Here is a 13,204-nt window from a genome sequence, read left to right on the forward strand (position 1 = left end):
TCCTGGGAGCCTCTGACATCAGGAGTGAGCTGGAGGGAAGGATTTTTTTCTGGCTGAGGAGGTGATGTTGTACAAGAGGCAGCAAGTGAGAATCCTCTGCCAGGGATTCTGTTGAAAGCCCAAGGGGGAAAGGAAAATCAGGATGTAAGCCTTGGCCAAGGGAGCAATTACTCCTGGAAATGGATTTGAGTGGGCTGGGATTGAGGGAGGTGTTTTGGAACAAGACACCTGGAATTTGTAGCCTTTGTTTTTTTCTCTCCCCCTTTATCTCCTGCATGTTTGGTTGTTTCGGGGCTTTTTTGGAGGGGGGTGGGGTTGTTTGATTTTTTTGAGGTTTGTTTTGTTTTTTGTAGCTTTCATTTGTGTAGTTTAACAATTAACCTATTTAAGGCAGAAAACAGCCCTGAATACCCTGTGAAACATCATGCTGTGTTGTGGATGGTATGAAAAAATAGTACACTGAACTAAACACCATCTAACACCTCAGAGAGGTCTCTACCTCAGAGAGAGAGATATATTTTTTGAGTAAAATTTAAAATATTGATCTTGTTGTGCTGTTATTAGGGGGGTAATTTTCTTCTGCTTCAAGTATGGTTTTATAAACTCTAAGATGAAAATGAGTTGAGACAACTCTGCTGAGAGGAACTGCAGTCATATTTGTGAGTCACAAATGTTTTACTTAATCAGGGAAATTGCTCATTCTTTTACAGATTACATCTATGCCTAAATATTTTATTTAATAACTAGCAAAATGCCAGTTCTGGGTCTTCGGTGCTTCAGCACGTCACTAACAGCAACATTTGAGTTCCAGTGGCATTACACTGACTTGTTCACCAAGAACTTGTCCAATGAAGCCATTGACCTATTCATCTCGTCCTCTGCTTCCTTTGGGAGATATGCATCCACAGGTGTCTCCAAAAGCTGTATTAGACAGGTGTGGACCGTTGTGTGGGTTTTATTATTTTCCTAGGGTGCCCAGGAGATCACTTTCGGATTCAGAATATTGGATTTCGGATTCAGAATAGTCAAGATGAGTAAATTGTAGGGTCCTGGAAATCCCTCAGAGAATGTTAACAGGGCACTTTTGCCTCACTTGAGCACCTGGCAGCAAGGTCAATTAGGATTGTATAACCAATATTCAGTATTTTCGTAACTTCATCCAGATGCTGATGGCAAAAGAGCAATGTCCATGCATTTTGTTGTTGTAAATCCCTTCACAAAATCGAGCAATTGCCAGAGAATGTGGAAACATTAAAGTTAGGGTCAATGATAATAGAATAATTGATGCCAGGTGGACTTCTCCACCTGATATCAGTCAGCATTCCAGTGAAACAGAGCCATTTATTGCAAAGGATACACAGTATATGTCAGGGTACCATCAGCATCTTTTCAAACATTATTTTGATCATTTTGAAAGCTGAGAATGTGTTGAGTTTCTTACTGTGATTCTTATACATTGCCACAGGATCTTTTTTTGTTAAAGAATTCCTGAGAAGGAAAATATGATCTTCACTCTCTCTACCTCCTCTGGCTAGCATCAGGTTTGGCAAATTTTCATTAAAACTTATAAGTAAAATGTTATTTAAACACTGACTAAAATCGTTGCTTAGCTGCTTTCAGAAATCCCTGTTATTTTCAGGCAATGAAAAATAATGAGATAATATTTTCTTAAGCATTATGTAGCTATTTAAGTAGATTTTTAGAAATTATTGCCATTTCCAAAGCTGAATTTATTAGTTTGTTTTTAAAGGTTGATACGTTTCCAAGGAAGCTCCAACTTGCCTCCATCGTCAAGACAGGGAACTACTGGAGAGAGTGCAACGTAAGGCAACAAAGATGCTTGGGGGATTGGACATCTTCCTTACGAGGAAAGGCTGACAGAGCTGGGGCTCTTTAGCCTGGAAAAGGAAAGGCTGAGGGGAGACCTTATTAATGCTTATAAGTATCTAAAGAGTGGGCTGAAGGAGGATGGAGCCGGACTCTTTTCAGTGGTTCCCAGTGACAGGACAAGGGGCATCAGGCACAAGCTGGAACATGGGAAGTTCCACTCAAATATGAGGAAGAACTTCTTTCCGTTGAGGGTGGCAGAGCCCTGGAACAGGCTGCCCAGGGAGGTCGTGGAGACCTCTCCCTTCTCTGGAGATTTTCAAAACCCACCTGGGTGCCGTCCTGAGTGATGTGCTCTGGGCAACCCTGCTTTGGCAGGGGAGTTGGACTAGATGATCTCTAGAAGTCCCTTCCAACTCAAAGAATTCTGTGATAATCTGTGATAATCGTGCATCTGCTTTTCCTAACGTGAGAGTTAGAAATTTTTTTGTTTTTAAGAGGTGGTAAGAGGTCACTTGAGCATCAGTTCAGAGTTGGGTATGGTGTTGTTCCCCTCTCGGATATGGAGGAGTGGGGTGGGGTGTGCATATGTGTGTAGACTAAATTGTGCATATTTTGTTTTGACCATTTTATTCAGTTGTATTTCTTTTAATTAAGAAAAACAACACTCATCTCTTAATTATTATTTTATGTCTTTATCATGTAAATTTGTTTTTCATCTATCCTTCAAAACATGGGCTGTCTCTGAAGTGACAGAGCTCTGCAGAGCAGGGGAATTTTCCAGTCCTGTGGAACAAACTAAAAGCTGGTGCTGGAGATGCTCAGGATATGCTGCCCAATTTTTGTGCACTGGCTTCCCTCTTCAGTGCCCACTGAGCGTCTCTCTGCAGTGCAGGACAGTCCAGTTCGAAGGTGAAATAAGTGACCATTCACTGGGAGCGTTTGCACGGTCCCGTGCTTAGGAGTGCTGTTGTCCTACCTGCTACCCTCGTTGCATGGTTAGTCTCAGGAAAAATTTCCCAAGTATGGGTTTAAAATGGAGAATTTGGGGGCCTTGAGGCATCCGGTGATGAGACCTGCGCTCACTCCTCCAGTCGTGCGGTGCAGTGAGGTGACTGTTAATGGACTGGGGTTCCCCGGGTGTTGGCTTCCAGTGCGTGGCCAGCCCCACAGGTGTCAGTGGGAGTGATCTGGAGATAACGAGTGCCTCTAAAGGCAGGCAGGGTTGGAGACCTGGAGGGATTTCTTCAGAGGAAGGAAAGCTTTTCCTTTCAGCTCCGCCTGCGCCGAGACTGACAGATGCGCTGCAGGGGAGCAAATTTCTGGTGGTGGATCTGTCTTTCAGAGCTCTAACTCGCACTAGGAAACCTTACTGAAACCCTGAAGCGTAGCTCCTTCGTGCCGTGCCTCTGGATTCCAACACTTTCTGGCAGGTTGAACCCAGCACATGCGGGTTTATAGCGCTAGTCTTGAGTTTCCTCTCGTATTGTTTCTTGCTGAGGGAGTATGGGATGTGCAATTCACCCCATCAGGTTTTATTGAGAAGTCATCCGCAGTCATGTGTATGCTAGAGTCTCTTGAGAAACAGCATCTGTTTTCTGCAGTATTTCAAGTTTGAAATGGTTGTGGGTTGTCTTTAAGTTGTTAAATTAACAAAGGATGCAATTAGACAATGTGAACTACTTGCACCTCTTGTTAATGCAACAATAACTCCATAAGGCACAGAGTAGGGAGGTTTCCTCAATATGCTGTTCATTGATTTTTTTGGTGTCTTCTAATAATCTGTTTTCCCTGGTTTGTGTAAGTACGGACTCCTCTGGTTTTCTTTCTCTATCTAGAAACCATGCTAAGCCTGTGAAACAGGCACATCTTGTCTCATTGGTGAAAAAGACACTAAACATGAGTTGGATGTAGTTCTCAGGACCGTCTGTTTTGCACATCATGCCATTGTGCTAACCCAGTTAAGGTGATCTCAGGTCCTATTAGGATTGTTCATATAGATAAATGAGAAAATATATATATATATATATGAATGTATGTATATACACACTTGAAGTAAAAGGCAGGAGTTGTCAGCCACTGATAGGCATTTGTATGATAAAAAAGGGAAGCTAAGCAATATAGTTCCTCTTGGGACCATAACAAACCTGGCTAGCAGAGTCCTCGGTGCTTGACTGTACAACTGTTACATAGACCTTATGGACAACTAAAACTATAAGTCAACAAGTAACTGTAATTTAAAGGAAAGTCCAGGGAAGCTGAACTTAGTCACTCTTCCACTGGACGGGTTCTCGGCGAGGGTGTGGAACAGCACTTTCATATAGCTTCCTTGAAAATAACTGGCATCCTCCTTTTGTAAGGACGTTCCTAATGGTTTTCTTGTTTAGTCATGTAAGTAAACTTCTGAAAGATCATAAATTTCTAGTATAAATAAAAGTAGCCTTCAGGCTTTCTTAACAAAAACTCTATTTTGTCTTCCACCAGCTGTGCATTTCCAGGAGCATAAATGATTCTCAGGGTAGCTGACTGATAAGACTTTTGCCTCCTAAACATGAGTAGTACTAAATGGGCATTGTATTTTTCACTTTGTCTTTCTGCAGTTGATTTGCTCTTATGGCTGTGTAGACAGTTGCATGGTTTGCGAAGAAAATGGTTCATTCCAGTGAGTTCCTACAAAACTAGTTCCTATTCATTCCTAAGTGGTATCTTTTGGGCAGCAGCTGGATTAATTCTTTGTAAAAACTTTTTTTTCCCCCCCCTGCATAATGCATTCGTGTGAATTATGTTAAGTCTTAAGGTGCAAAGCTTATACCTTATGTATTCCTTCTCCCAGGGGAAGTGTGATAATTACAGTTTTGGTCAAATGAAGTAGTGATTATTTCAGCTACCTAAATTCAGTTTGTGGTCTTAAGTGGGTAATGTGTTGTCATTCACCGCTTCTTACCCCGCTCTTTTTCTCACAGCCACGCTGTGTGATGTTGCATAGCTACCAATCTGTAACCCAGGTGTTGTTATGTTAGAGTGGAGAGTTGTGCTGATCTCCGTGCAACATATAGAGGGTGTATATTGTACGAGATGCCTAGCAAGCTGCCGTAGGACTATAAATTTCTGTGGTTTGGTGTGTTTTTTTTTCATGCCATACATACCTGCTAATTACCAGAGTGATTTATGGTTCAGGCATATTTTCTCTTTCACCGCTCATCATTCTTTTTTCAAGTTTTAGAAATGAAGTCATTTTTAGTGAGTAGTTATCTGCTATTTTAGTGAGTAGTTATCTGCTGAAGCAATCCTGCTTCAGCAGGGGAGTTGGACTAGATGATCTCTGTGGTCCCTTCCAGCTCTAAAAATTCAGTGAAGTTCAGTGAAATCTCAGAAAGCCTTGGGGAGGTGGGGGGAGTCTGCCGGCCGCTGTGCAGGTAGGGTTTGTGCTGCAGAAGGGGGGCAGGTTGGCATCCTCCCCTCCGCGCCAAATAATCTGGGCTCTGGTAACTTGGGAAAGAGAGAAAGGGATGCTTCTGTGTTGTGGCTGCTGAGGCTCAGCACAGGCTGCGAGCTCGCTCGTTAATGCCTTCCTTCAGCGTGGTGGAGAACAGCAAGAGGGAAGAGGATCATTCTGAACCCACAGCCCTGTGGGAAGCCAGTCAGCTGAAGCCTCCATTGAGCCTGCTTTTTCTCTCCTGCAGTTTTGGCTGCAGGAAAGAAATGGAGGGCTGGTGGGGGGAATAATCGGCAGTAATCTCCTCCGCCAGCCAGCTGTCTCCTCCTATTGACCTTGAAGTAATGAAAAAGGGATGGATTCTGCTGCACGTTACCTCTGCGTGTCCAAATAATGAGAGCGGAGAGAAATGATTGTAAATCTGCCCGGCTTTGCCTCTTTGGAAGAGTGAGCCATGGGGAAAGTGACAGGACGTATTTTATTTTCACTCTGTAATTCACGTAGGTATTCATCCCAAGGTGTTTCCTCTGTGGGTTTTTTTTTTTGCCTTGTACTTCATTTTACGCAGCAGTAATTTTAATTCGGATGAACTCATTCCCTTCTGTTGACTTAAATTTTCAATATGAGAATAGTTATATTCCCTGAACTGGCAATAAACTGGTTTGATATTCACATTTTATAGATGTAATGGATTTCCATTAGTTAATACAGTGGAGTTACACCAGTGTAGAACTGGGCCTTTGAAAAAAAAACAAACCCAAAGCACACATGTAGGACTTTTCTTTTAAAGAAAATAAGGAAAAACTCCCCTAAACTGACTCTTGTTTTTATTATACAGGGCAAATGAAGACTGACCAAGCTTGTAGATATATTTAAAAAAAAAAAGGCGGAGGGCAGGGAGGGGGAACCTGGAATTTGGGAGTTTATTTTCGGATGTCACAAAGTAACCAGAAAGTTGTCTTTGGCAATTTGTTCATTCCCCTCCCAGCGAAATGTAATTCATTAAGGGAGTTTCTTGTCAAGCGTTAACTCATAAACTGCGATGAAGCGGAGACAGCAAATAATTCAGTAAGGCTAATGATGTAGTAGTCCAACCAGTGTGGCCAACGGATGAAGAATAGTAACAAGGTGTTTTAGTACTTAGCTAAGATGCCAAGACAATGGCAGCCAATGAACTGATGTCATGCAATCAGTGGCAGGGTTTGGTCCATGCAAACTGACACTTTTGTCTTAAATCCTACTGTGTGCAATAACAAAAGATCAGGAAGGACTATATTTAAAAACAGAGGAAATGTACGGAGTCCACTGGAAGAGCTTGTGGCATTGTTTTTACTCAGAGCTGGGTCTGGGTTGAGCTGATGGCTGCAGCGGTGCTGGGGTCCCTGAGCTCCTTTCCCCCTTCCCAACATGGGACTAACCTCTGGAATGGCAGCAGAGCTCTCCGGAGTGAATGGGGCTGTGGTGGAGAGATGGTTTGCTTGTATTCCCACAATGGAAATACTACACAAGCATTTGGAGCGAAGCTGGAGCGTAAGGGAGATGCTAGCTCAGTCACTGAATATGCAGCAGAACAGGTTGATTTACAAAGAAATACCGCCTGTTCCAGCCCGAGGGGGGGCTGTAAATCTGTCTCTCTGGAGGAGCGAGGATGGTGGTCATGTATTTTTCCTCTTTTGAGACCAATTAGCCTGTTAGAGCTTGCCTTTGGCCAGAGAAAACACTGTAGCTGAGCTGTGCTCCTTGGGGAATTTGGGAGGACGGAGGGAGGAAGCCGCCCAAGCCCCGTGCTCTCTGCTGGGAGGTGATGGCCACGGCGTCCTCTGGCTGCTCCCCTGTAGCCAGTGGCCTGGTGGTGATCTGCTCATGCAGAAGCAGATTTAATTCATCAGCTGACCAACCCTGGCCACAAAGACATGTATTTTCATCAGTTCAGTATGTTGAATGAGGGTGGTTGCAGTAAGATGAGTGCCACAGCCAGCTCCAAGGGGGAATCATCCCAGGGGCTCACAGGGTGCAACTGTCCCCTTTCAGCAATGGGTTTCAGCTTGCATCGTGAAAACACACCGTAATCTGACCCTTTCCATAGGTTATTGTGTTTGGAATGTATCTGGTACTCAAGCCAGTGTGGTGGGTTTTTTCCTACACAGCCATATTTGAAGGTTATCTCCTGTGGTCACATTAATCCAACTTTAATGAGCTCCACTGACTTGCCCCAGCTAAAATTTTGTTCCTCAAAATCTAGCATCTGTTAAATAAGTTTTAATACTTAAAGGCTTTTAGCCTCTAAGTTGAACTCCAGGTTTGTTTCCAGAGATTGCAATGTCTTTCATCTTTTTGGGTATTAATATAGAGCCCATACAGGAGGGCCAGCACCTCAAGATTTCCACATCATCCACACATCTTTAATTGCCGCTAAAATGACAACTGCAAATAATAGTATAAGTAGCAGAGCTGTACTTAACAGTGTCATTTAAGTCCATGAAACTATTTACATGTTTAAAAGTATGCAGATGCTGGTGTCTTATGCTAGATCAGGATCTTAATTATGTATAGTTTGAGATAATTGGGTTGCTTTAGCTTCATATCTCAACCTGCTAATTCTAACTGCTAAATTAGGATTCAACTATAATCCATGTACGTTTACTTAACTATTCCAATTTGTTCCATACATTAAGTAATCAGTCAGGAAAGTGTTGCGATTAATTCTGCTGCTATATTCTGGCTTTCTGTGGGAGAGATCCAAGTTCAACACATTCATATCACCAGGTGAATTTGGGCAATTATGTCCTTACCTTTTCCTGTTTGATTTTTTCCTAGTAGATATAAATGGATAAATGTTCTGGATAAATATTTTGAGGAACAAGTCCCAAAGTATCTTTATTTTGTTAAGGAGTTTATTCTTAGGTTGCTATGCTAACCTGTATTTTCTGGCTTTTATTTTTCTCTTTCCTCTCTTTTAGAAGCGTACATTTAAAACTGAATCAAAAAAGTACCAAGCTTGACATTTTTAACAGAAACAAAAATTGTGGAGAGCACATCTGCGTTTGAGTCCGTGATGAACAATCCAGCCTTTCTCCTAATCTAAAGTTTACATGGGTGGAGTGATTATCCGCTTACAGGTGCGGGAGTATAACTTCATTTTATTGTTCCCACAGATGAGCACCATGCCAGGGCTGCCCACGAGGCCATGCTTCTATGACATTGACCTTGACCCCGTCACAGAGCAAGTGAAAGGATTGTTTTGAGAGTGACGTCCAAATTCAGGTCAGTCAACAGCCTTTATTTTCCTGTTCCAGCTTGGAGGAGGATGTTTGTCTCTAATATGAACATAAAAAAGGTTGTCAGGAGTTTATCTGGGCCCTAGTTTCACTAAGGACTTCACACAAGGACTAAGGACATCTCACCTAAGGACTTTTCCTTGGGGAGACTTGAGGGAATATTTCATAATGTGCGCTTTATCACAAGGGTTTCTTGTTTGCTGAATGGTGGCCAGCACTTCGCTGGTGTACACCGATGGTGGACATTGATGGTGCCTTTTGGATGTCCTGGCTGTGTCAGTTTGGCATGAGGAGGAGCTGGTTCTGCCATTGTACTGCTCTCGGCTATGGAAAAAGTCAGTCTGAAGAAATCATGTCGTGTTAGTCACCTCAAAAGAAATAATCTAGTTCATCTTTGATACTGCTCTCTTGTGTTTCTGTCATTACGTAGATACGAGGGGAGAAGTTTCTCAGCTTGTTCCTGAGATTTGCTTTGTTTTTTCTTGTTTTTGTTTTTTTTTCTGTCATCTCTCTCAAATGGTAATAAGCATTTCAGGAACATGAATCTGTCCTCTTAGCCTGTCTGGTTTTCACACTGGGTTCTCTCCCTTTTCCTTGAAGTTCCCCTACCCGTTCCACCACCACCTCCTCTCCTTCTCTAAGTAGATCTTACATCTTCTTGGTGTCCTGTTTTAATTTTGCATAGCTCATGTCTGTCACTTGAAAATCCAAGTTTTTATGAAAATATTTCATGCTACTCCATCTTAACTCTGTAACGTAGTGCGTGGAGTGAGAGAGGATGTTACCCTGACTGAGACAAACCCAATGCGCCTCTGCCAGGACTTTCTCCTCTCATCGCTTTACTCTCTCCCTTCCCTCAGTAAATCAGTCTGGAGAGTAAAAACCTTTACACAGAAAACAATATTACTGTCAGCTAATAGGACTGTGAAGGGACCCCAGGTCAGCCACAGCTTTGAGGTGGATGTGCCCAGGCGCTTGAGCTGCGCTCTAGCAAACCCTGCCTGCTCTGGTTTGAGAGAACTGGCTTTCCTTTTCTCTTTCTGTGTTTTGATGATCTTTTGGAGGAGGGGAGACAGAACCCAGTGAGATTACCTACCGTTCAGACCACATTAACTGTTCACTTGCCCGTACCTGAGTGTCACAGCATTCACATAACATCTGCTGAGGGCTGGTTCTGCCATTTCGCATGTTCCAGTCAAGACACGTAAAAAGCAGTTAGCTTGAAAGTTAACCAGCATGTACAGGTACTAATTACTATGTAATTGGCTTATATGTAAACCATAACTGACTGTTCTGTGGCTGGGTGGTGGTAGGAATACCACTTCTTGGCATGTAGCCCATTTTTGCGACCGATAGGCATTGTATGTGCGATGGGCTTCGTGCATACATATTGATTCATCACCTGTCAGTCATGTAATTGCTTCTGAATCATTTGAAATGGCTGTAGAATCCTAATGTAAAATCTATATGCAGATTCACATAGCCTGCTTAATTGGTGCTTTTCCTGCCTCGTCTTACACAGTTCCATCCAAACCACGGATTGCTGAGTTTTGAAGAACAATGATAATTAAGCAGATTAAATCCTTCATTCCAACTGCGAAGGTCTTGCATTTGAAGTTGTGCGTGAAATGAAAATGTTAAACTTGGCTTTTAGTCAGTGATGGCGTTTTCTCAGATGTAAAAAGCAATGCTAACAAAGTCACAAAAACATCGTAGTCAGGCAGGAATATATCCAACCGTTAAAAAATTATTTTAATTTCATTATGGAGGTATTGGTGGCATCAGACAGATGAATGATCCATTAAGTTTAAGCCTTTTACAGAAAAAACAGCTTGATCATATATATTTTTCATCAATATAAGCACATATTCAGCTTTGTTCCTACCTTTAACAATCTAAATAAATCCCCTGAGAATATTGTAATACTCAGTGAGCACCACAGAAGGTAGTCAGTTTTCATCAGCTCTAAAATCCATCCAGTTCATGTGCTACGTTTGTACATTTCTCATTTTGGATAGAGAAAACCTATGTTCCTGTATAATCTTTATTCCAAACTTTCTGTAGAGAAGTTTAGTATTACTCTTTGCTTTCACACATTTACTGAAGTGAACCCATTCTCTAGGTGGTACTACGCTATGACATATTTGTGGTTTTGTTTCTATGATGGCAGATCAAGGATTTTTATTTTGTTTTCATTTAGTTTGTCCTCTTTTCTTAGGGTTTTAGTGTGCAATGTAAAATTTCTAGTAATAAGATACTGTGCCAACTCATTAGTACTGATTCAAGTCTTTAAGATGTGGTAATTGAAAAATATTTAGAGATTTGTGGAAGAGCTGCAGATGTTTCATTATAAACATACATGCAGAGCTGAGAACAGTTGTTTTGGTGTGCAGTTGATATCCTCCTCTGCAATACAGAGCTTTATTAGACTTGTGAAAGAGCCACAGGCAGAAGTTCTTGCTGCTGGGGTAGCTGTGTGGGGTTCTTACTGAGCTGAAACATTGCATGTCATTGACCTCTCTAAATTTTCTCCACCCCCTCACTGCGTTAATGAAGCAGATGATAGTTCTCACAAAAGCTTGCAGAATAGCAGTCATTAGAATGTACTCTAAAAAAGTAAAAACTTTGTTGAAAAAGCTCTTTTTTTTTTCTGTTGACAAATAGTTAATATATGAAAGAAAACATATTACAGTCTTTCTGTAGGAGCAATGTGCTCTATTAAAAAGCTGAAACATTAATATCTGGAAATGAACCCAAAGCATTCTGGCTAGTTCTTCGTTACTGGCCAGTATACCCTGTTTAAATTATACTGCCCAGCTCATGCACAATGAAAGTTGAAATAGTTTCCTTCAGACCTATCCGTAGATAGCACCAGTCAGAATAGGAATTATTTCCATGAAGACGAGTCTTCCATTAGGAAGAAATAAATTTTTAAAACTTAGGAGCCTGACCCACCCTGCAAAAGTAAAGTCTGTTAAAGACTCTCGTGAGCTCTGAGGATCCCTCTAATTTAATCATCATGTGCCTGCTCATACTGTGCTAAAGTGACTTAGGGTATCTGGGTTGACGGTGGGGGTGTAGTTGTTTTCCTTGGTTGGTTGTGACTTAGTAAGGCCATGGCTGTCCACAGTTGCAGATATATTCTTGCACTCGTCTCCTCTTTGAAATTGGCAGAGCATCAGAGTGATTGTAATACACAGCACGGGTATTTTGCCACCCTCAGAGCTTTTCTGAATGTGAGAGGAGTCCCAGAGCTCTGACTGTGGGCATCTTTGTGGCCCATGAGGGAAGGACACCAAAATGGATGTCCTAAAATTGCAAACTGCTTGTTAGATGTTTTCATTCATTCAGGTACGGATAGAAGGTGTTTGAAGACCTTTCCTTTGCATACTCAAAATTGAGCCTATGAAACAAAAAAGTGACTTATTTTCATTTCATTCCACAGTAATGGGTTTCAGTCAGCAGCAATTACTACAATAACATACAATCTAAAGTCTATCATAGTGGAATATGAGTACAGATTTTTGTTTCTCACCTAGTAGGGTTAACACAGGTAATAAATGGGAGGTGCACGTGGCATAACTAAATGCTTTTTGCTTATTATGATTAAAGTAAAAGTAACCAGTTTCACTAAAACACTGCTTTTGGGTTGTAATGCTTCTATTTTTATTGTTTTTTTCTTTGAAGAAAGCAAAGATGTCTTCTTTCAACATATAAATTCTTGATCTTTCTCATTTCAGAGGCCTGGAAATTAAGAACTGCAACTTTCCTGTTTCCTGCAAGTAGGAGACAAAAATGAATCTGAAATATTCCTGTTATGTGTCTCTAGAGGAATGTCAAGATAGACCAAAGAGCAAAAGTTTACGCTTTCTTCAAACTAGTTTTTATGATGAAATATAGCTGTAAGGTTAAAAAAAAAAAAGGGGGGGGGGGAAGCAAAACACTGCTTTTGGGTTGTAATGCTTCTATTTTTATTGTTTTTTTCTTTGAAGAAAGCAAAGATGTCTTCTTTCAACATATAAATTCTTGATCTTTCTCATTTCAGAGGCCTGGAAATTAAGAACTGCAACTTTCCTGTTTCCTGCAAGTAGGAGACAAAAATGAATCTGAAATATTCCTGTTATGTGTCTCTAGAGGAATGTCAAGATAGACCAAAGAGCAAAAGTTTACGCTTTCTTCAAACTAGTTTTTATGATGAAATATAGCTGTAAGGTTAAAAAAAAAAAAAGGGGGGGGGAAGCAAGCAAAAGTTTTTCTTGCTGTAGTGCTGGAAGCTCTCTACTGGAGCTTATACTTGTTTATGTATAAAATGACATTGAAAAAGAGATAAATTTTTCACCTTAGAGTTTTCGTCTTTTCTCAGAGGAGTTTACAGACATATTTTCCTTATCTTGGCCATCTAAAATCTTGCGTTAACGTGATTGTACTGGGTGATCAAGACTGTTTCTCACTGAAAAATACACTTTTGGTCCTGGCGTTCAGGAGCTGAGACTACACACAGATTAACTGCACATTTTTGAGTTATCATCAAGCGTTGCTCTGGATGCGTTTGGGCAACAGCCAAGCTCCGAGCAAGGAAGATATTAAGCAGAGAAAGAACCAGAGCATGTGTTTTGTAAAAGGTTTTTAATATACAATTTGTTTCCTTGTTGGGCAAAGATCT

At 41.3% G+C, this 13,204-nt stretch overlaps 1 protein-coding gene across 1 annotated transcript in view; it reads left to right on the plus strand.

The window, feature by feature from the left end:
* MTHFD1L (methylenetetrahydrofolate dehydrogenase (NADP+ dependent) 1-like) overlaps nucleotides 1–12,462 on the plus strand; it is a 155,319-nt gene extending 142,857 nt beyond the window's left edge. The window contains exons 27-28 of the mRNA XM_014950508.1: nucleotides 8,419–8,527; nucleotides 12,282–12,462. Of these exons, the coding sequence (XP_014805994.1) occupies nucleotides 8,419–8,508 (90 nt within the window). The 3' untranslated portion in view covers nucleotides 8,509–8,527; nucleotides 12,282–12,462. The remainder of the gene's footprint in view (nucleotides 1–8,418; nucleotides 8,528–12,281) is intronic.
* The last annotated feature ends 742 nt before the right edge of the window (nucleotides 12,463–13,204 follow it).

Source organism: Calidris pugnax, unplaced genomic scaffold (assembly GCF_001431845.1).
Source record: "Calidris pugnax isolate Ruff unplaced genomic scaffold, ASM143184v1 scaffold24, whole genome shotgun sequence".
Lineage (NCBI taxonomy): Eukaryota > Metazoa > Chordata > Aves > Charadriiformes > Scolopacidae > Calidris > Calidris pugnax.